Source organism: Erythrolamprus reginae, chromosome 1 (assembly GCF_031021105.1).
Source record: "Erythrolamprus reginae isolate rEryReg1 chromosome 1, rEryReg1.hap1, whole genome shotgun sequence".
In the NCBI taxonomy this organism is placed as follows: Eukaryota; Metazoa; Chordata; class Lepidosauria; order Squamata; family Dipsadidae; genus Erythrolamprus; species Erythrolamprus reginae.
Window position 1 is genome coordinate 85,059,814 of NC_091950.1, and position 22,604 is coordinate 85,082,417.

Here is a 22,604-nt window from a genome sequence, read left to right on the forward strand (position 1 = left end):
GACTTTGTGCCTAACACGGGACAAGAACCTAACAGTATCCTATTCGTAACAATGCTTTAACTATTATACCAAACTGGGTCTTAGGGATGGAGGAAGGAGATGTTAAATATTACTGTAATAAATAATTAAAGACAATATCTTTTGGTGTCAAATATGTTAGGTAAATTTATTCAAATTAGTTGTTAGCTCTGAATCAAGGGAAATCCGAGCTTTCTTTGATTTGAATTTTGGACCTAACAGAATGAAAATGCTTGATCACCTTGAATTCTTTGGCTTTTTGAACTTTTGTACGACCACACCTGGAGTACTGTATTCAGTTCTGGTCACCACACTTCAAAAGAGACATTGAAACTCTGGAGAAGGTGCAAAAAAGAGCAACCAAGATGATTAAGGGATTGGAAACCAAGACTTACGAAGAGAGACTGAGGGAACTGGGCATGGATAGCCTAGAGAAAAGGAGGGCCAGAGCGGACATGATAGCAGTCTACAAGTATACGAGGGGATGTCACAGAGAGGAGGGGATCACTTTATTCTTCAGGGCACCAGACGGCCGGATGAGGAACAACGGCTGGAAGCCGTAATATTACGTGAAGAGCTGGTGCAAAAGATGAGGGTGTGAAACTGCAGATTCCCTCTAGTTCTATATGAAACTACTCAATCAGATAGTTTATGGAGCAAGGTGTCACCAGTATATTGATTACACTCAGATTATACAAAATGTAAGGCCTCCTGCTAATGGAGGCTAGCAGGTTCAGCAGAGACACTGTTGCATCAAAGGGGGGAAGAGATGATAGAAATAGAGTATAGGGATTGGTAGTGTGGACATTCTGTTATAATTTTCTTCAAATCCTAGAATAGATAGCAAATACAGTAGTCCCTCACCTATCGCGGGAGTTACGTTCCAGACCTTGCCGCGACAGGTGAAATCCGCGATGGGGAATTTATCCTCCTTCCCACCAGCTCCGGATGCCTGGAGGCGAGCAACGGCCGGCTAACCTTCCCCCCCCACTACTACTTACTCTGTTCTTTGCAGCAGTTCGGCCAAATGTTGTGTTTTTTGCCTTGCCCCGGCTGTAAAGTCCCTGGTGAGCTGCCCCGGCTGTTTCTTTTTTTCTCTCTCTCTCTTCCGCCCTCGAGCACTTCCTCTTCCGCCCTCGAGCCCAGTCTGGAAATCCCCGCTGCGTCGCGTTCCTTTCTTTTTTTTCCTTTCGGCACTGGTGAGGGGGATTGAACGAGGGGACGGGCCTCCGCCGGAGCTCAGTCCCCGCCCCGCTCATCATTTGGGAGTCCCGCTGGGGGATTCTAGCGCTGGCGAGGGGGATTGAACGAGGGGACGGGCCTCCGCCGGAGCTCAGTCCCTGCCCCGCTCATCATTTGGGAGTCCCGCTGGGGGATTCTAGCGCTTGTTTGTATGGCAAAATCATTCAAATGAAGCTGACTTCAAAACCCGTGATGAAGTGAAGCCGCGGCAGGTGAAGCGCGATAGAGCGAGGGACTACTGTACTTCAACACCACAGTCAAGAATTAGGTTTCTACAAGATTGTTGGTAGACTGTATCTCAGATGGCTCAATGGCGGTATGTTTTCTGATGTTTTCCCCATCTCCCCCATTTATTGTGTTAATTTTCCTTTGCCTGTGCGGCAGAAATACTTTTAAGTGATTCACTGCTTCTGTTCTATTTTGGATAGAAACAATATTTAAAGCGTCTGCATGAAATTCGTGGCATCCTTGAGTCTTCTGTCTTCTTTAAGCAACATGAGGTGAGTTGCTCTGATTGCTCTAGCATGTAGTGTCAAACTCTTATTTCACTGAGGGCCACACCAGGGTTGTTTTTGACTTTGGGGGGGGCATGGTCAGCACGATAGCACCTGTGTCAGGGTGAGTGCTCTGCCAGCGAAAGCAGGCCCCTGAGCTCCATTTTCAGCTGGGATTGCCTCTTGTAACCGTCTGCCAGCAAAAACAGGGCTCAGGAGGGCCACACACAGCCCTCACGAGCTCCGTTTTTGCTATCAGAGGCAATCTTGGCCCACCCATTGCTGTTTCCAGGGCAGCCCTGCATGCCAGATCTAGGCACTCTGCAGGCTGGCTCCTAATAATGTTCAGGAAATCACTAAAACCTGATTGTTTTTACAGCCCTGGGATAAATTGGTTGTGGAGTCTCCATTATTTAAGTTTGGTTTTATAAGTTAGTTGTATTGTTCTTCTGGTGGGCCATGATGTCTTTTTCTATATACAGTGATACCTAGTCTTACGAACTTAATTGGCTCCAGGACGAGGTTTGTAAGGTGAAAAGTTTGTAAGACGAAACAATGTTTCCCATAGGAATCAATGGAAAAGCGATTAATGCGTGCAAGCCCAAAACTCACCCCTTTTGCTAGCCGAAGCGCCCGTTTTTGCGGTGCTGGGATTCCCCTGAGGCTCCCCTCCATGGGAAACCCCACCTCTGGACTTCCATGTTTTTGTGATGCTGCAAGGGAATCCCAGCAGTGCAAAACCGGGTGTTTCGCTGGCAACGGAAGTCCGGAGGTGGGGTTTCCCAGTGAGGGGAGCCACAGCGAAATTGCAGCATCACAAAAACACGGAAGTCCTCGAAATCCCACCTCCGGACTTCCGTGTTTTATGATGGGAAACCCCACCTCCGGACTTCCGTTGCCAGCAAAGCGCCCATTCTTGCGGTGCTGGGATTCCCCTGCAGCATCGCAAAAACACGGAATTCCGGAGGTGGTGTTTCCCATGGAGGGGAGCCTCAGGGGAATCCCAGCAGAGCAAAAATGGGCGCTTCGCTGGCAACAGAAGTCCAGAGGCGGGGCATCCTAGTGGTGGCAGCTTGGGTTTGTAAGGTGAAAATAGTTTTGAAGAAGAGGCAAAAAAATCTTAAACCCCGGGTTTGTATCTCGAAAAGTTTGTATGACGAGGGGTTTGTAAGATGAGGTATCACTGTACTGGTTGCGGTTTGGTTTTTTTAAAAAAAATTGTAAGTTGCTAACAAGTTGGACAGCCTCAAAATTAGATAAATCAATCTCACAAAGTCTTATTATCCATCAATTTTTTGTTGGGCAGGCCATGCAAAACATTTGTGGGTTTTAATAGTCAAAGGAGATTGTAAATGCACACATTTCTTTATAAGCTGATTGTGTGTTGGTTCTAACTATAGGTAGTCTTTGACTTATGGTCTCAATTGAGCCTAAAATTTATGTTGCTAAGCGAGACATTTATTACGTTTCGACTCATTTTACAACCTTTCTTGCCACAGTTGTTAAGTTAGTAACTCAGTTGTTAAGGCAGTCTGGCTTCCCCATTGACTTTGTTCGTCAGAAGGTCACAAAAAGGGATCACATGACCCTGGGACACAGCAGTTATCATAAACCAGTGGCGGAGGATGCTGCAACAGTTGTAAGTGTGAAAAACAGTCACAAGTCACTTTTTCAGTGCCATTGTAACTTTGAATGGTCACTAAGTGAATTGTGATAAGTCAAACTACCTGTATATGAGCACTGGAATCTAGCCAATATTTACAAGTTTTGGGAAGTTTAATAAATCAGTTTTTGGCCTTCATCTTTGTCTCTTTCTATTTTTTGTAGGTAATTGGAAGTTCCCTCTTATTTGTGCATGATGAAAGTGAACACGCCAATGTGTGGCTCATTGATTTTGGAAAGACTACCTTTCTTCCATCTGGGCAAATCTTGGACCACAGGGTTGCTTGGCAAGAAGGGAACCGGGAAGATGGATATTTATTTGGACTGGACAATTTAATTGATATCTTAGAAAGTATGTTGGAGAGATGAGAAATACTAACGTGAAGTTGCTAACTTTTCTACAATTGCTTCCTCCGAAGCCTTTTCAAATTCTTCCAGGACCTTGGAGGTGTCCAGAATATGGAAGACTTCAGCAAAAAAAAAAAAGATATAATTCCTAACCAACCATGAAACCTAAACAGTTCAGAAGCTAATCTTGAATGCACCAAGCAAACATAAGATTTATGCAAGAAATGGGATGATTGTGAACATTTGGATGGTGATCGGAACATTTGCTTACACATGAACCAACTAATTCAGTATTGCTGTTTATTGACTTTGGGCTTAGAGATTTTAAAACATATATATATCAGAGATCTCTTTCAAGGAAGAAATCTTCAAAACCAACAAGCAGGCTTCCCTCCATTTCCAGCGTTTACACTGTAAATATTCCCGTGTTCGCATATGTGCAACACATCTTGGAACTTGGTGCAGAACATATAGATTCATAGTTTTCCTTTTTTTAAAAACAACAACAACAAATACTCTAGTTTCTATTCTTGTACAGAAAAACAAAATGAAAATATGCACAGAATGCTGCTGAAGCTTCAGAAACCAAATGGTATCTCATTGACAATGCAAGAATTTACTCTTGATCCTATTCATACTGTCTAACTTACTCTTTCTTTGCTAAGCCATGTTTCCTCCCCCCTCCCCTTTCCTGCAAAAATATTATGCACTTTGTCAGTACAACTCCCCCTTCCAAAAATTGAATATCAAATTAACCAGCTCACCTCTAAGTATAGATAGATTTTTAATTTGCCATATATAAAGAACTCTGGGTATAATTGATAGAAAATCAATTTGTGCAAAGGATGTGAATAGCCATATTTATTCTGTTTCAGAATTAGGGAGTAACTGTCTCTCTCTGTGTTTGACTCTCTCTGGTAGAGATGCTTAACCATTGTAAAAGCTGAAAATGTTCTCATCTAAAGAGTTTGCTTCCTATCTAATTGCATTAATGTCTCTAATTGCTAACACGTTTAAAGGTAGCCTGAGACTGTTTTTAAGACTCCTGAATTTAAGATTCTTGTAACCCAAGAAATTGTAGAGACTAATAAGAGCCATGAATTTAAAGATATTTAGCTTCAGGATAAATTCAGTGACTTTCGTGTGTGTGAATACAGAAGTGACACCTAATCAGTCGCTATGTATTTGAATGTTTGTGGGACCCTACTTTAATGACACAGTTTATGAAATGAAACAATTATTAATATATCTAGTTCAGTGTTTCTCAACCTTGGCCGTTTGAAGATGTGCGGACTTCAACTCCCAGAATTCCCCAGCCAGCGTTGCTGGCTGGGGAATTCTGGGAGTTGAAGTCCGCACATCTTCAAACGGCCAAGGTTGAGAAACACTGATCTAGTTGATACAGACTCTACAGCCTTGTCAACAGTTTAATCACCAAGTGGCTTCCTACTTTGCACTTCTGTTTAGATCTACTAGCAGGCTTTTGTAGGTGTAAGGGAAAAATTATCAAGCAAAATGTTTGTGGGGGTGTTTCACGTTTTTGATGCTAAGGTTTTGTGTTAAAAATCCACTCGGTACATCAGCTGAATCTGATATATTTAATTGATTGGAGAAAGGCTTAGGAAGTGAAGGCAACAAAAGAGAAACCTTGCAATGTTACTTCCTCTTCCTTGCGATGTGAGGTAGGCCTTAAGTCACACTGATCAAAAATTAAGACGGGCTGATTTTACAGAGTATTGCTACAGTCTAGCGATATAAATTCAATGATTATGTAACCTAACATTTGTCCTAGGCTATTGTGATTCAAGGCTTTGTGTGTGTTCTTGTTTAAGAGGCCAGTGATGGCGAACCTTTTTCCCCTCAGGTGTGAAAGTGTGTGTGTGCACACACTATTGTGCCTACACAAGTGCCCACACCCATAATTTAATACCTGGGGAGGGCAAAAATTTCCTCCCCTGCCCCCCCAGAAGCCCTCTGGAGGGCAGAAACAGCCCATTTTCCAGCTTCTGGTGGGCCCAATAGGCCTGTTTTTCACCCTCCCTAAGCTCCAGAGGTTTCCTTGGAGCCTGGGGTGGGTATTTTTGCCCTCCCCAGGGCCCTTCCAGAAGCCGAAAATGCCCTCCCAGAGCCTCCAGGTGAGCTGAAAATCCGGTCAACACATGCGTGCTGAAGTTGATCGAGGGCAGGGGTTCTCAACCTGGGGGTCGGGACCCCTTTGGGGGTCAGACAACCATTTCACAGGGGTTGCCTAAGACCATGGGAAAATATAAATTTTCCATGGTGTTAGGAACTAAAGCTTCTATTCTGGCACTCTGGAACATATCTTTACAATCCGACCAATCACTCGTTTTCAGTGGGGGTGTCCCTCTGAACTCCCTGCCAATCAGCTTGAAGCTCTGTTGGGAGAATTAGTGCTAGATTTATGATTGGGGGTCACCACAACATGAGGAACTGTATTAAGGGGTCACGGCATTAGAAAGGTTGAGAACCACTAAGCTGGGACAACGGCTTGTGTGCTGGCAGATATGGCTGTGAGTGCCACCTGTGACACCCAGGCCATAGGTTCGCCATCACTGTCTTAGGCCCTACAGCAAACCTGAAGATATCTTCTCTTCAATAATGGAGAAAGAAGAAGTAGTCCTTATGTACCAGTTGGTGACCATCATAGATCTGTGGCTTCATTTCTGTGGCCTTCTCTGCATTTCCGTAGCATGTTAGTGTCATCTTAATGGCTAGAGCTGCCAAAACTACTTTTCAGCTTTTCAAATATTTGAGGCTAATTTTCGTTTGACATAGTATTTTTCCATAGAACAGTAGAGGAGAACCTTTCTCACCCTTAGGGACTTCACTAAAAAGGCTGAAAATGTGGTCCAGTTTTCTGGTTTTAGAATGAAAATAGCATCTACTTTCTGCCTTAAAGTTTCAAGATTTTTAAGGAAAAAAATAATATTGTCCTGATGTTTCAGTTTGTGCAACATTGGGTTAAATTTTAAAAATGGGCTTAAAATTCAGCCTCTTTGGGAGGTTCTGGAGATTATACATTAAATACTAGAGCACTGTGTTTTCTCCACTCTTTCTGTAGACTAGTCCTCAACCCTCTCAGTCCATGGACTGGTCCCAGGCCACAGCATGCCAAAACCTGTGCCGTGCAAACAAATAAAGTCCCATCTGAGGGATGCAGGCAGCATGCGAAACTCTGTCCCTTCTTGTCCATGGAAAAACTTCCCTCCGTGGAATTGGCCTTTGGAACCCAAAAGGTTGATGAACTTTAATTTTTTTTTAAAAAAAAATGGCCTCCTATTTGCTTGCCAGTTTCAGAAGATTCACAAGTCAGTTTCGGACACCTTTTAATTCTCCCATCTCCATGTCTCTTTTGGTCTAATTGCAGAATGCATGAGATGATATAATAGTTTGCTATTTCATTGTGCAAAAAAGCTGGAAGGCTCTAATGTATACTAAAAAGCAGATAAATAAAATAAACCCTCACTTATTTATAGATAAATTTTTGTTCAATAAATGGAAGCCGTCCAGGCACACAACCATCATTTGGTTGAAGAATTCAAAATTGCTTTTCACAGTTTTTAAACTTTCATTGCAACCCCTGAGCGTAAGGTGAGAATCTTCTGAAATAACTAAGTTTTAAATTAAACTTGTATTTGGCTAGAATTTTTTAAAATGGCTACTAACTATATTTTTATATATGTAGTTTATTTTCTAAGAAATAGATCTTACAAAGTAGATACATGATTACTTGGTTGTAGAATTTTGTATAATAATTAGACATGGGATTGGAAATTATGATTTGGAACAAAATTATTTAAAATATATTTTAGCCTAAAAGTTATTTGGTTTTTTTAAAAATGAAAACAACTCATTTATACAATGTTGCTGCTTATACATGTTGAGAAAGAGCTCAGGGCACCAGAAAGTTTTATAATAAACTTTGTCTGTGACCTTCCATTCCATTTTCAAAACATTCCAAGCCCATGTTTTCTCCCAAACATCTTTCCTCAATTTCTTCCATCATGAGCCCAATGCTTAATTCTTTATTGAGGATGAGGCAGCTGCTCTCCGATTGAAAAGTAAAGAATGAAAGAAATGATTAAAATCTATATATGAGCCGCCTCTGAAAAAAAAAAGGGCAATCCACACTTGCCAAGATCTGCAATGCCATTTGAAATGCATCCCAGCCAGATTGTATGTCAAGGGTATGTCAGATACAGAATTGCTGTAACACTATCATGGAGATAGGACTTCATGGAGCTAAATAGCAAAAGTGCCTTGGGAATAATTTTGTTTTCATTTTCTTTAGACTAGCGTTTTCCAAATGATGGATTGTTAGAGGTCTATGCAGATGGTATCTTGGTGTATTCCAGGTGTTTAAGATTATGCGTTTCAACATTGTTGGTTAACTCCAAGCATGAGTTATGAGTGTTTTGGTTGAAAACATCTATGGTCATCATGATACCAACTCCTAATAGAGGTTTCGGGGAAGAGTTTAAAATAGAATCTTGTCAGGTTTTATCTTGAGTGTCATGATAGGCAACACTATAAAGGCAAGCTCCATAGATCCACCTCCCACTCCCAAATGTTTTAGTTAACCTCTGGTTTTGGTTTTGAGAGTTTAAAAATATTTTGGTATTTCACTGTATTTATGTATCCTTCTCTCTCTTGTATAAATTTTGCATCTTGTAAACTCTTACCTGCTATTGTCTGTTCAAAAGGTCACTGAGTTTTTGTTGCCTTCTGCTATTTTAAAAAAATCATTATCTTAAGTTGCCTTTCCATCTAAGACAGTGGTTCTCAACCTGGGGGTTTGCACCCTTTTGGGGGTCAAACGACCATTTCACAGGGGTCGCCTAAGACCATGGGAAAAGACAAATTTCCCATGGTGTTAGGAACTAAAGCTTCTATTCTGGTGCCTTGGAACATATTTTTACAATCTGACCACTCAGACGTTTACAATGGGGATGTCCCTCTGACCTTCCAGCCAATCAGCTTAAAGCTCTGTTGGAAGAATTGGCACTAGACTTATGGTTGGGGGTCACCACAACATGAAGAACTGTATTATGTATTATGGGTATTATGGGTCACGGCATTAGAAAAGTTGAGAACCACTAATCTAAGATTTGATAGTGAATCTGTAGTTTCTGACTAGTTGTTTCTCAGGATATAGACATATAATAATACACAAAGGATAGGTTTTGTGTTTTCTAATTTCTTTTATCCTGATCTTTCCAAGCTTCCTCTGGTAGGATTGGCCTACCATATCTGACCATAATTACCTTCTCTGGTGCCTTTTAGCTGTTTTATTAAAATGTGGTCTTTAGAGCTATCTAGAAGAAACAGATAATTCCTAAAAAGATTCTGATCAAGGAAATTTTATGAAATATGTTTTGGCTTCCCCTCTACTTTTAAAAGAAACAGCTGCCATTTTTTTCAGTGAGGAAAATGACACCACTGAAAATGTCTTTAATTTCAGTGCCACAAAGATTTATCTCTCCATAGACCTTCCAAGAAATATTCCTTTCTCTACTTCTTTAAAAAGTAGATATGCTTTTCACACAGGGTTGTTGTGGGACTCCATATGTGGTTGTGATGCATTTACTTAGGAGTTGAAAGGAAACGTGCAATATAGAGAATGGCAAATAATTTTGTACTTAAAGAGTTTTACAATCCATTAAGAATTTAGAGTTGTGGATTTTAAATAGAAAAAGCTGGATTCTCTCCTGCTAAATTCTATGAATCATTCATGATGAGAAATTATGCTTTCAGATAGCCAAGTTGACTAAAACTATAACTCTAGTTTTACTACTACTAACTAGCATACAAAAAGTTTTTCATTGATAGACAATGTTGTGCCAAACACTACAGTGTGAAGAATTTGGGTATTCTAATTGTATGGGTTTAACAACCTGAGTAGTGAAAATGTGCTATAACAAATAAATATAATTAAAAACATGTTCATTAAATTTTTATATGTTCGTGTTCTTAGTATCATGCTTCTTTCTTTACTGGGGACAGATGAATGTCAAATTAGATAAATGCATGTCGACTAAACAATGTCGTCTGGTGGGCCCCAGGGGAAGAGCCTTCTCTGTGGCGGCCCCGGCCCTCTGGAATCAACTACCCCTGGAGATCAGAATGGCCCCCACCCTCCTTGTCTTTCGCAAATTACTCAAGACCCACCTATATCGCCAGGCATGGGGGAACTGAGACACCTCCCCCAGGCTCTTATATTTTATGATTGGTATGTATGTGTTGTATGGTTTTTAACTATTGGGTTTTATATATATATATATATATACACACACACATACACACACACACACATTTCTTTTAATATTAGATTTGTTTTACTATTATGGTCTTTTACTATTGTTGTGAGCCACCCCGAGTCTTTGGAGAGGGGCTGCATACAAATCTAATAAATAATAATAAAATAATAGTAGTACAGTGTTCCCTCAATTTTTGCGGCGGATGCGTTCTGAGACCGCCCGCGAAAGCCGAATTTCCGCGAAGTAGAGATGCAGAAGTAAATACACTATTTTTGGCTATGAACAGTATCGCAAGCCTTCCCTTAACACTTTAAACCCCTGAATTGCAATTTCCCATTCCCTTAGCAACCACTTGGATTATTACTCACCATGCTTATTAATGTTTATTAAAAAAATATTTATTAAAGGCGGGCGAAAGTTTGGCGATGACATATGATGTCATCGGGTGGGAAACACCGCGGTATGGGGGGGGGGGGGAAACAGCGAAATATTTTTTAATTAATATTTTTGAAAAACCATGGTATAGACTTTTCGTGAAGTTCAATCCCGCTAAAATCGAGGGAACACTGTATTCAATAAAACAAAGAATCTTTGAGATTCACAATATTTTCCTCAGACTCATAGTAGGGAAGGAAAGATTTTAATTATTAGTGGATAATATTGTACAAGACTTTTAAAAAAAATGGAATAATATATTGCCATTGATATAAGTGGTGGGAAGAGGAACTGTAAAAGGAAGTGATACTCCCAAAGTTCTAAAACTCTTATCAGAAGCACAAGAGAAATTCTCTATTTTATTTCCTCTTTTTTTCTTGAAAGCAACACTCCTTATTCTTACAAGGGGAAAAATATGCATTGAGTCCAGCATATTCATTGGTGAAACCACCTTTCCCTGATAAAAATGAGGGAGTGTTAAGAGCAAAAGAAACTGCTTTATAAACAATATGCTTTACTATTGCTCTACTTTTGGGCTGAGATTGAGATTTCCCTTTCTTGGAATGAGGTGGGGTGGTAAAAGCAAATCTGAGGTATCAGTGTATCTTCCCAACACTCTGAGCCGGGAACAGAAAAAAATTCCCTCCCACTTCTGGCATAGTTAAAAATGATAACCTGAAACGCTAGGTCAATCTACAGGGAGAAACAACGATGTCTCTGATGGAGATATGCAGGATACATTGCCTAAGTTCCCCTCGTGACATTTCAGCGTGTTTTGCTTCCTGTGCATGCGTGGAAGCAAAATAGTGTGAGGGGCAACCGGCCGCTGGATTGATCTTTTTACAGTTATTTTTATTGTATCAGGAAAAAGCAATGAAAGCATATAGAGCTGTTCCAAGCATGATAGAGGGGTTAGTATTCCTATTTCCAAATAGCAATTTTTGGTTTATTCCAGAGGAATCTCATTTAAATCAATGAAAGCTTAATGCCTACAAGTAATGTAGTTTTTCTGTTCTAAAGATGACCGGAGGGTATTCCAGATAAGGCTTTTATTGCACAATAGTCTTGCCTTTAGCATGGAATTTTATGAACAGTCAATCACTCTTTTCCCATTTATAATCATCTGATCTTATATAACTCTTCAGAGGCTGGAGGGAGATGAAATAATTACAAATAATAATTATAATGCAGGCAAATATACGCGTCCCAGAATAATATTGCAGGATCCAATCTGGGTCAGTCACGGACTGGAGGTTTAGTTTTCTGAGCTTTTAGACATGTGCGGGACTCCTTAGGGAATTCCTTTCTCACCACACATTCTGATGAGAGAGAAGTTATCTGAGGATGGACTCCAGCACAAGTTGGAAAGCTTGGAAGATTAAACCTCTGGTCCCAGTGACCCATCTACATCGTACCCTTCAATTATACAGGTGTCTTAACAACCCTGAATCCAGAATTGACTCTGCATCTGCTGAGAAATTACAATTTTGTGGAAGTATTTTAATGCCTACATTAGCATCCATGGAAAATAGTTCTGGATAATAAAGACGAAAGGGCTGCATCACGCTGCCTTTATATCTCTGTCGCATGTAGATGTAATACCTTAATATGATTTAAAATTGCATAGAAGCATGACCATAGAGAGTTAAGATGGCAAACAGTGCTCCCATCCTTAAAGGTAATCCCAGATCCTTGGAACAAATGTGAAAAGGATGAAGTAATAATCAATTCTTCTTAATTCTTTGGCTACTGCAGAAAAGGAGTGTCGTAACAGGAAGGTAGATCAAATTATGCCCAGATCAAAGTAAACTATTAAGAAAGCACTGCAAGACATAACAAGTCATGAAAAGGTGAGAAGTACAACCAGGATCTTGGGATCAAGTGAGAAACTGTATAGCCATATAGATTATCCAAAGACGGGCTACAAGAATGGTGGAAGGTCTTAAGCAAAAAACGTATCAGGAAAGACTTAATGAACTCAATCTGTATAGTCTGGAGGACAGAAGGAAAAGGGGGGACATGATCGAAACATTTAAATATGTCAAAGGGTTAAATATGGTCCAGGAGGGAAGTGTTTTTAATAGGAAGTGAACACAAGAACAAGGGGACACAATCTGAAGTTAGTTGGGGGAAAGATCAAAAGCAACGTGAGAAAATATTATTTTACTGAAAGAGTAGTCGATCCTTGGAACAAACTTTCAGCAGACGTGGTTGGTAAATCCACAGTAACCGAATTTAAACATGCCTGGGATAAACAGATATCCATTGTAAGATAAAATACAGGAAATAGTATAAAGGCAGACTAGATAGACCATGAGGTTTTTTTTCTGCCGTCAGTCTTTTTCTATGTTTCTATTATGGAGATACAAAATAAAAACACTGTACACTAACAATAAGGACTTGATTTTTTAATACCATTTCAGAAAAATCAAGTCCTTATTGTTAGTGTACAGTGTTTTTATTTTGTATCTCCGTAGTCTATATGGCTATACAGTTTCTCACTTGATCCCAAGATCCTGGCTGCACTTCTTAATTTTGCTAAATAAAGTTTTAACAATAGTCTTCAAGAAAACATTCTGCTCTTGCTGCGCCAAACCAATGAATTACTTAGGTCTTACTTCCTGGTTCTGATGTTTTGGAGGTTAAAAAAATCTCTGGGAGATTGTGGAAAGAAGTCCATTACTGCCAATAAGGCAGATAATTATATTGTGATTAAAATGACATCACAAACATAACATATACCTATTATTTGCACATTACACCAAACTCTTAAGACAAAAATATGCTGGTGTAAACTTTTACAGCCAGTATCTGTTGAGCAGTGTTGGGTTTCAAGGTTTAGTAGCTGTGGTCTCGACAATAGATTTGCTGACGTTTCACTAGGACTTGTGACTGACATCTTCCCAGACATGGTGGTCTGTGCACCCTCTGAAAATCCCAGCCACAGTTGCCCTTGAAATGTCAGGAAATCTCTTACCTAGACCCCGGTCATTAAACCAAGTCTGAGAGAAAAGCTTAGCTAAGCTCAAGAATTGATAACAACAGAACAATACTGAACATCTTCTGAAGACTTTACCTTTCAGCTGGAGAACTGTAAGATAAAACAAATACGGCAAGGCTAGTTCTAAAAAAGAGTAGTGTACATAGCCTTCAACATCTCTCTTGAGCATCCAGCCAGTTTACATGAAGATACTGTACACAGTCCTCTGAATCCATCGACAGCTCTTAATCTGTATTAATTCCCTGCAGTGAAACACACTCCAAAGTTATCTTGTGTGAAATAGAAATGCATCCATGAAATGACTTGGGCTAAAAGGGAATTTTCTATAACGATTTATGATTTAAAGAGTTACATCGCCTAATAAACTCATGCTACTTCTAAATATCCTTTTCTGTCCCACAACCAGTCTGGTCCAGGTCTGTTCTACAAACCACTAGTGGTGGTGGGAGGTTCCATCCACATACCCTGGAGGTCACATGTGTGTGAGTGAGCGCGAACCAGTAGCGATGGGATTTAGAACCCATCACTGCCCTCAACTCCGTTCTGAACTTGCTAATAGTGAACATAAATCGTAACTCCTTAATTTTCAAGAATGTAGCTGGCACTTGGTCTGGAATTTTATTCCTTAATAACACCAACAGCTATTAGAGGATGAAATTTGAGGCCAAATTTTACTTAATAAGGTAAAATTGCCTTGAAAATTAAAATAGTTTTTTGTTGATACTGTTTTAAGCAACTAACTTAACTATGGTTCACTTTCAAACAGTTTACATTACGTTCTGAACTTGCTAATGGTGAACATAAATCATAACTCCTTAATTTTCAAGAATGTTGCTGGCACTTGGTCTGGAATTTTACTCCTTAATAACACCAACAGCTATTAGAAGATGAAATTTGAGGCCAAATTTTACTTAATAAGGTAAAATTGTCCTGAAAATTAAAATGCTTTTTTTGTTGATACTGTTTTAAGCAACTAATTTAACTATGGTTCACCTTCAAAGTGTTTACATTAGTGCAGTGATTTTCAACCTTTTTTGAGCCGCGGCACATTTTTTACATTTACGAAACCCTGGGGCACATTGAGCGGGGGGGGGGGGGGGCGTGCTAAAAAAGTTTGGACAAAAAAATTATCTCTCTCTCTTCCTCCCTTTCGCTCTATTTCTCTCTCCCTCTTTCTCTCCCTTCCTCTTTCTTTCTCTCTCTCCATCCCTTTTTCTTTCTCTTCCTTCCCTCCTCTCTCTTTTGCTCTCTTTCTCTCTCCCTCCCTACCTCCCTCTATGTCTTTCTCTCTCTCTCTCTCCTTCCCTCCCTCTCTTTCTCTCTCTCTTGCTTTCTTTCTCTCTTGCTCTCTCTCTCTTGCTCTCTTGCTTTCTTTCTCTTGTTCTCTTTCTCTCTCTCTTGCTTTCTTTCTCTCTCTCTTGTTCTCTTGCTCTCTCTCTTGCTTTCTTTCTCTCTCTGAGCTTCGCGGCACACCTGAGCATGTCTCACGGCACACTAGTGTGCCGCGGCACACTGGTTGAAAAACACTGCATTAGTGTATCCGTGCAAAAAAGACCTCTACTGAAGCATGAGTTGCTACTATTGAACACTGACTGCTTGTACATTAGGGGTGCCTTTTGAGGTCCATTAAAAGCACTTAGCCCACTGAGCTATAGCTAATGAGGAATAATTCTGACTCCAGATACCTAACTTTGTGAGAAAGATAACTTTGTGAGGCAAAACCATTTTCAGTAATGAAAAGGAAGGCCTCAGTTCTGTTTGCTTTTTTAAAATTTGTTTTCTGTACTTCTTCTGCAGAAAACAGATAATTTCTGTCCTTTCTTGGTCTAGTTTCTTTGTTACCGTTCACTTTGGGCAATAATGCCTTAAATAAACTAGTTATATTTAATTTCCTATACAGTATTATGATAAATCAGTTGGAAAGTACAATAATTTACAGACCACTGGTCTAAACCGGCAATGATTGGTTTTGCCATTTCTTACATATTCTGTTTTATGATACAGATAATTTTCATTAGGGGTGATTGGGGATGACCATTTCCAACTAAACCCTGAACCATAGTAACAAGGACATCATTCCTTTCTGTAACCGTGGATTTAATAGATTGGAACCAACGTTACACTTTGAACTGCATCATTGGGCATTCATAGGAAAGGAGGCCAGAGAGCAATATTAATCCAAACAATTTGAGAATAGGGATGGAGGACACTTTAATTGCTCTTGCAGCCATACCCAAAATTGAAGATAACGATTCTTCAGCATTATATAGGAGTAACGTTCAGATCATCAGACAAGGAAAGACCAGAATCTCTCTCCCTTGAGGTTTTCTCTGCCTTGAAAACAAGCTTGCCATCCCTGTGCAGGCTTCCACTCCTCATGACGGTGGCTGGCTTTGCAGCCAAAGGTGAAGGATGGCCTACTTCATAGCAAAGGTCGTCATAAGCATAATTCACATTGCCGCAAGGGAAGTTCTGCAGCTTCACCAGTTCAATCCCACCAACATCAATGTGAGGAGAATGGTTCTGGCTTGGAGATGAAGGCGAAGCCCGAGAACTAGGGGAGGGACTATAATTCCCATCAAATCCCGAATCTTCTCTCTCTTGCATTGTGCTGAGTTTGGAGCTGGGACTGGATTGGCAATTATTCTCCATGACCAAGGATCCATAGGTTGGGTTCCAAAGGTTTTTGGTTTTGTTCTTCAACTTATGTGCTGGCTGACTTGTGGAATCCAGTTTCTGGTTTAAGACTGGTTGAGCCCAAGCCCCACTGCTGGAATAGTTGAAATGTGATAAACTTGGTCCTCTTGCTCTCCAGTTACTAAGGTTCTCCACCAATAGCTCTTGGGGACATTGTCCATATTTGTTCCCTGAATCATGTTCTTCAATTGCTTGATGGCTTATCTGAGGGCACTGGTTCCCAAGCAAAGGAACTATACCTGTGTTGCTATTTGGATGTAGCACAGTGCTTCCTTCATCTTCGGGTGTGGGGCTGCATTCAATGGGCAATTCGGTCTGGATCACGTCAGGGTCCTAGAAGACAAACCAAGATGTTCTGTCTCAGTGCTGAGTCCCAATAATCAGATGCACATCAATTGTCCTACATCAATGTTTCCCAACCTTGGCAACTTGAAGATATCTGGACTTCAACTCCCAGAATTCCCCAGCCACCATTTGCCGGCTGTCGAATTCTGGGAGTTGAAGTCCAAATATCTTCTAGTTGCCAAGGTTGGGAAACACTGGTCTAACTAATAAAAGGATTTAATACAGTATTTACAAAATTCTCAGTCTTTTAAGAGCCTTTTAAGAGCCTTTTCAAAAGAAGAAACAATTCTAGCAAAGTTTTATCAGTTGGCGAGAGAGAAGATAAACACGGTAATAATTACCAGGTGAAGCAAGATTTCCAAGGTGTAGTTCTCAGAAATTAACTGGAAGACCACAGCTCATTAGCAAAGCCAAGAATGTGCTCTTTTGAAACACAAACATTTGGCATTGCACATACTTGTGGGCATGGCCACAAGGTGTACAATGCATGCAGAGCCATGTGCTATGGGAGGAAGCAAACCGGTGGTGAAGTAAGTTAGAACCCACCCCTGCTCTGAATATTAAAAAATGTCTAATTCTTCAGAAAACCTCTTCAGGATTCAAGGAATTGTGGGGTTGTGGATGGATAGAGTTGGAGTGAGGAAGAAGAATTCAGAAATCAATCCCAAACTAGATTGGCCAATAATCAGGGCCACATGATCATGAGTGAGTGAGGGTCCTGCAAAATGAAGCAGTGCATGAAGACTCAAGCAGGAATAAAACAGCTGTTTTGCATAAGAAGTCCACTTACTTGGGTGCAGTACTTGATCCTTTCCAGGATTGTAGAGAAATTTGGTCTGTATTCGGGACTGTGCTGCCAGCATTGCGTCATGATCCGATAGCTTGGAGAAGAAATTGGAAAAAAGAATAATTTCCCTTAGAAAGACGCCTTTATTAAAGAAGATGAGGTTTCAGCATCAGTAGGGATTTTAAACAAGGATCCAGTGAAGCAACGTTGGTCATACCCTCAGTAGATCTCCGAGATAATTGACATGCCCCAAGGAAATGTTCAGATGGTAAAAAGGGGGCCATGTTCATAATTTTACACTACAAAAAGTGGTGCCAGAGGTTTTTCAACCAGAGATTTTTCAACCAGCTACAATAGGAAACCAGGCTCTTTTTAAAAAAATATCTGCTTGCTCAATTATGAGCTCCTAATGCTTTTAAGGAAAATATACAGCTGATCTCTCTCTCTCTCTCTCTCCCTCTCTCCCTCTCTCTCCCCCTCTCTTTCTCTCTCTCTTTCTCTCTCTCTCTTTCTCTCTCTCTCCCTCCCTCCCTCTCTCTCTCCCTCTCTTTCTCTCTCTCTCCCTCTCTCTCCCTCTCTTTCTCTCTCTCTCTCCCTCTCTCTCTCCCTCTCTCTCTCCCTCTCTCTCTCACTCTCTCTCCCCCTCTCTCTCCCCCTCTCTCTCCCCCAATCTTTCTCTTTCTCTTTCTTTCTCTCTTTCTCTCTTTCTCTCCCTCTTTTTTTCTCTCTCTTTCTCCCTCCGTCCCTCCCTCTCTCTCTCCCTCTCCCTCTCTCTCTCCCTCCCAGGTGTGGGCTGCTGCCCGGATCAGGGTGGGGGGGAACGGGATGATGACACGCAGTGGGGTAGCAAAGATGGAGCTCCACCCCAGAGCACCCAATTTGCCCAGAAAGATGTTGAAAGAAAATGTATAAGTCACGCCCACAGTGTGGTAGTAAAAATGTTGGTAGCCCTTCACTGCCCTTCACTGCTCCCTCCCTCCCTCCCTCTGTGTGGGTGGGTGTGCGCGCGTGCACTTGCCTGCTTGCGTACATGCATACATCCTTCATACTCTCCAATGTGGGTAGGCAGTAAGCAAAACATTTATCTAAATTGGTGCAGTTTTGATGATCCCAAATTTTAAAGAGTCTTCAGCCATATTAAAAAGACAATCTTGATTATTATCCAAATGTCCCCCTTTTTTATTGAATCCAGCAGTCATACTCACACAGGTCCAGGGCAATTCTTGGGAGGGTCCATTCTTCCTCCACTAGTAACAAACTCTAATACTTCCTGGTTGGTTTTGCATGGATAAGGCATATAGCCCAAGGAGAAAATCTCCCAGAGCAGCACCCCAAAAGACCTAACAGGAATGAAATCAGAGTATTTATTTATTTTATTTTATTTTTTTTAATGCTTCCCTTCTCCTTAGACTCAGGGCGGCTTACAACATATTAGCGATAGCACTTTTTAACAGAGCCAGCATATTGCCCCCACAATCCAGGTCCTCATTTTACCCACCTCAGAAGGATGGAAGGCTGAGCCTGTGATGAGATTTGAACCGCTGACCTGCAGATCTAGCAGTCAGCTTTAGTGGCCTGCAGTACTGCACTCTACCTACTGCGCCACCTCGGCTCTGGTTATTATCCTTTGGGTTAGTACCATCAAAACTATTTATCCCATTCTCTTCCATTACTACCCAACCACCCTCCTGCTAGTTATAGACAGTGAGCTGGCAAAATATTGTTTCCACCACAACAGTCCCTGCCACTTCTGTCTATCTCGAAAAATGTGATTTAGTCTGTAATCCAGGTGTTGTGATTCCGTCTGAGGCTCCTCAGGGAACGGCTGAACCTCTGCCGGCTCCATGCTCAGAGGGGGAGGATGAGGAACAGGAGGAAGAGGAGGAGGCCCAGGCAGACGGGGAGGAGGAATATCAGGCCGAGGGAGAGGGAGAACAGCCTGAGTCCCCCGGGGTGGAGCTCTCCCCAGCAAGCAGCCTGGAGTCCTTGGATGAAAATGCACAAGCCATCATCGATCTCAGGCAGAGAAGAACAGCACAACGAAGGGGACAATTAGCCAGGTATTTCCAGCCCTAAATAGGCAACAGCTGGGTTTGGGTGTGGTTCTCCCCAGAAAGGCTGAAAAGGCAGACCCACCCTTCCTGTATTGTGGAGTATTATCTTTGGGAGTCCTGGGACCTGGCTGTGATCTTTAGCGTTTCTGACTCTGGCTTGTGGCCCTGAAGGCTGAAACCTTGGGGGGAAAGACGTGGGTCTTATTCTCTACAGTGGTGTGTGTGCCAGCAAGAAGTCTGCTGTATTGTCTGGCCGTCATGACTCTGCTGTGAAGCCTCATAGCCTGTCTGTTGGGAAGAACAGGTTTTTCTCTGTGTTTGTTTTTCCAACTATAAAGTGCCTTTGCTTTTACCAGCGTGTCTGGCTGCTTTTTTCAGTTGGTATTGAAGTCTGGGGGCACCCAGACAGAACACCAGGTAGTGGGGAATAAGTCTCTGGAATGCTTTGAACGGACTTTTCAGCAATTATGAAGACAATTCCGCAGGCCAAGATTAAACCGAAGTATTTACCAGGTGTCTGTCTTGGAAGTGAAGATGCCTTCCAGGAAAGCTTCTGGGGGCATCCACTTGACCGGAAGCATGGCTCGCCCACCTTTCCGATAATAGCTTGCCCTGGCCAAGTAGAAAAAGAAGAGACTTGTAAGGCAGCAAAAAGATTCACTCCTTCCTTCTTCCCTGCATTTTCACTGCATGTCACACAAGTAGCAATAGAAATAGCAATAGACTTATATAACGTCTCACAAGTGCTTTTAAAGCCCTCTCCCATAAACAGTTTACAGAGTCCACCTATTGCCCCCCAACAATCTGGGTCTTCATTTTACCCATTTCGGAAGGATGGAAGGCTGAATCAACCTTGAGCTTGGTGAGATTTGAACTGGCAGTCGGCAGAAGTAGCCTGCAGTACTGCACTCTAACCACTGTGTCACCATGGCTCTGTAGGTAAGTCTGAATATTTGCTCATAAAATGAAACATTCACTAGCATCAATAAATTCCACTTCCCTTCCTATTCTATGAATTGCTCCTAGTTACAGTGTTCCCTCGATTTTCGCGGGTTCGAACTTCGCGAATAGCCTATACCACGGTTTTTCAAAAAATATTAATTAAAAAATACTTCGCGGGTTTTTTTCCTATACCACGTTTTTTCCCATCCGATGACGTCATACGTCATCGCCAAACTAATAATTTTTGCAAATAAATAACAAAAAAAAAATTATTGTTAATAAATAATTATGTTTATAAATATCAGGATCACTAAGTGCCTTATTCAATGGTGAGTATCAGTAATAATGGTGAGTAAATGGTTGTTAAGGGAATGGGAAATGGTAATTTAGGGGTTTAAAGTGTTAAGGGAAGGCTTGTGATACTGTCCATAGCCAAAAATGGTGTATTCACTTCCACATCTCTACTTCGCGGGAATTCGACTTTCGCAGGCGGTCTCGAAACGCATCTGCTGCGAAAACCGAGGGAACACTGTAATGTCTCTATCTACTGCTGCATAATCAAGCAAAAGGGATATGGATTGCTCTCTCAATTTAATCTTGTTAGACATGGATACATTTTCTTCACATTGAAATAAACTTTTAGCCGTCCCACTTCCCTTCTCCTTACCTGTAGATATCTCGGGCCATTCCGAAGTCACCGATTTTGGCTACTCGCTCAGAACCAGAACAGGTCAAAAGGCAATTCCTTGCAGCTATATCCCTTAAAAAGAATTCACATGTGTATAAAGTGGAAGTTAGTAACATTAGGAGCCGCTAATGACAGATGCCTCAGGAAATGGAGAAGAAAGGTTGGTCCTTCTTTGCCATCCTGTTGTAAAACAGTCAATATGTGGCCAATACAGATTTTGTAATTTAAAGTGAAGATAGGTAGAATAGAATAGAATAGAATAGAATAGAATACTTTATTGGCCAAGTATGATTGGACACACAAGGAATTTGTCTTGGTGCAGATGCTCTCAGTGAACATAAAAGAAAAAGATACATTTGTCAAGAATCATGTGGTACAACACTTAATGATTGTCATAGGGGTCAAATGAGCAATGAGGAAACAATCAATATTAGAAACATAGAAACATAGAAGACCTCATGGTCCATCTAGTCTGCCCTTATACTATTTTCTGTATTTTATCTTAGGATGGATATATGTTTATCCCAGGCATGTTTAAATTCAGTTACTGTGGATTTATCTACCACATCTGCTGGAAGTTTGTTCCAAGGATCTACTACTCTTTCAGTAAAATAATATTTTCTCATGTTGCTTTTGATCTTTTCCTCAACTAACTTCAGATTGTGTCCCCTTGTTCTTGTGTTCACTTTCCTATTAAAAACACTTCTCTCCTGGACCTTATTTAACCCTTTGACATATTTAAATGTTTCGATCATGTCCCCCCTTTTCCTTCTGTCCTCCAGACTATACAGATTGAGTTCATGAAGTCTTTCCTGATACGTTTTATGCTTAAGACCTTCCACCATTCTTGTAGACTGCACTGTTCACCCATTTTGAGACTGTCAGAAATCAGTAATTTTAATAAATTTAATTTATATTAATAAAAATCTTAGGATACAAGCAACAAGTTATAGTCATAGAGTCCTAAGTGGGAGGAAAAGGGTGATAGGAGTGATGAGAAGAAACTAGTGGAAATATAAGTGCAGACTTAGTAAAAAGTTTGACAGTGTTGGGGGAATTATTTGTTTAGTAGAGTGTAGGTAACACGCACTCCTCCAGATACTATGGAATTGCAACACGTATCTCCCATCCAACATACATGACACTGAAAGAGGACACGAAGTGCAGTCTAAAAATATTTCCAAACATGCTTTGCTAATTGTAACTTTTGGGAGGCTAAAATCTTCTACAAGGCCCCACATTGCGGAAAGCTACCACCCTAAGATTTTTATTAATATTGACCGTTTCTTCATTGCTTATTTGACGCCTATGACAATCATTAAGTGTTGTACCACATGTTTCTTGACAAATCTATATTTTCTTTTATGTACACTGAGAGCATATGCACCAAAGACAAATTCCTTGTGTGTCCAATCACACTTGGCCAATAAAGAATTCTATTCTATTCTACCTCCAAATACAGGAGTATAGTCAATTTAGTTTTAGCATCTTTATCATAGCTGCATTACCGAGATGTGGCTCACACTTTGCACCTTACTGATAGCTAGTAATTTCCCTCGGGTGTCACACGTTTTCTCAAGCAGGAATAATGGGAGTGGTTTGCTTTGCACCAC

General features: G+C 41.0%; 2 protein-coding genes across 4 annotated transcripts in view; one reads left to right on the forward strand and one right to left on the reverse strand.

Annotated features, from left to right (window-relative positions):
• ITPKA (inositol-trisphosphate 3-kinase A) overlaps positions 1-4,934 on the forward strand; it is an 85,527-nt gene extending 80,593 nt beyond the window's left edge. Inside the window, exons 6-7 of the mRNA XM_070757292.1 lie at positions 1,689-1,760; positions 3,582-4,934. Coding sequence (XP_070613393.1) covers positions 1,689-1,760; positions 3,582-3,785 — 276 coding nt within the window. The 3' untranslated portion in view covers positions 3,786-4,934. The remainder of the gene's footprint in view (positions 1-1,688; positions 1,761-3,581) is intronic.
• A 10,624-nt stretch (positions 4,935-15,558) lies between these two features.
• Positions 15,559-22,604, reverse strand: part of LTK (leukocyte receptor tyrosine kinase) — a 161,373-nt gene continuing 154,327 nt past the window's right edge. For all 3 annotated transcript variants that reach the window (XM_070757323.1, XM_070757303.1, XM_070757312.1), the window contains exons 24-28: positions 20,971-21,063; positions 19,872-19,973; positions 18,513-18,647; positions 17,311-17,401; positions 15,559-16,508 (exon numbers count right to left, since the gene is read on the reverse strand). In XM_070757323.1, the coding sequence (XP_070613424.1) occupies positions 15,741-16,508; positions 17,311-17,401; positions 18,513-18,647; positions 19,872-19,973; positions 20,971-21,063 (1,189 nt within the window). In that variant the 3' untranslated portion in view covers positions 15,559-15,740. The remainder of the gene's footprint in view (positions 16,509-17,310; positions 17,402-18,512; positions 18,648-19,871; positions 19,974-20,970; positions 21,064-22,604) is intronic.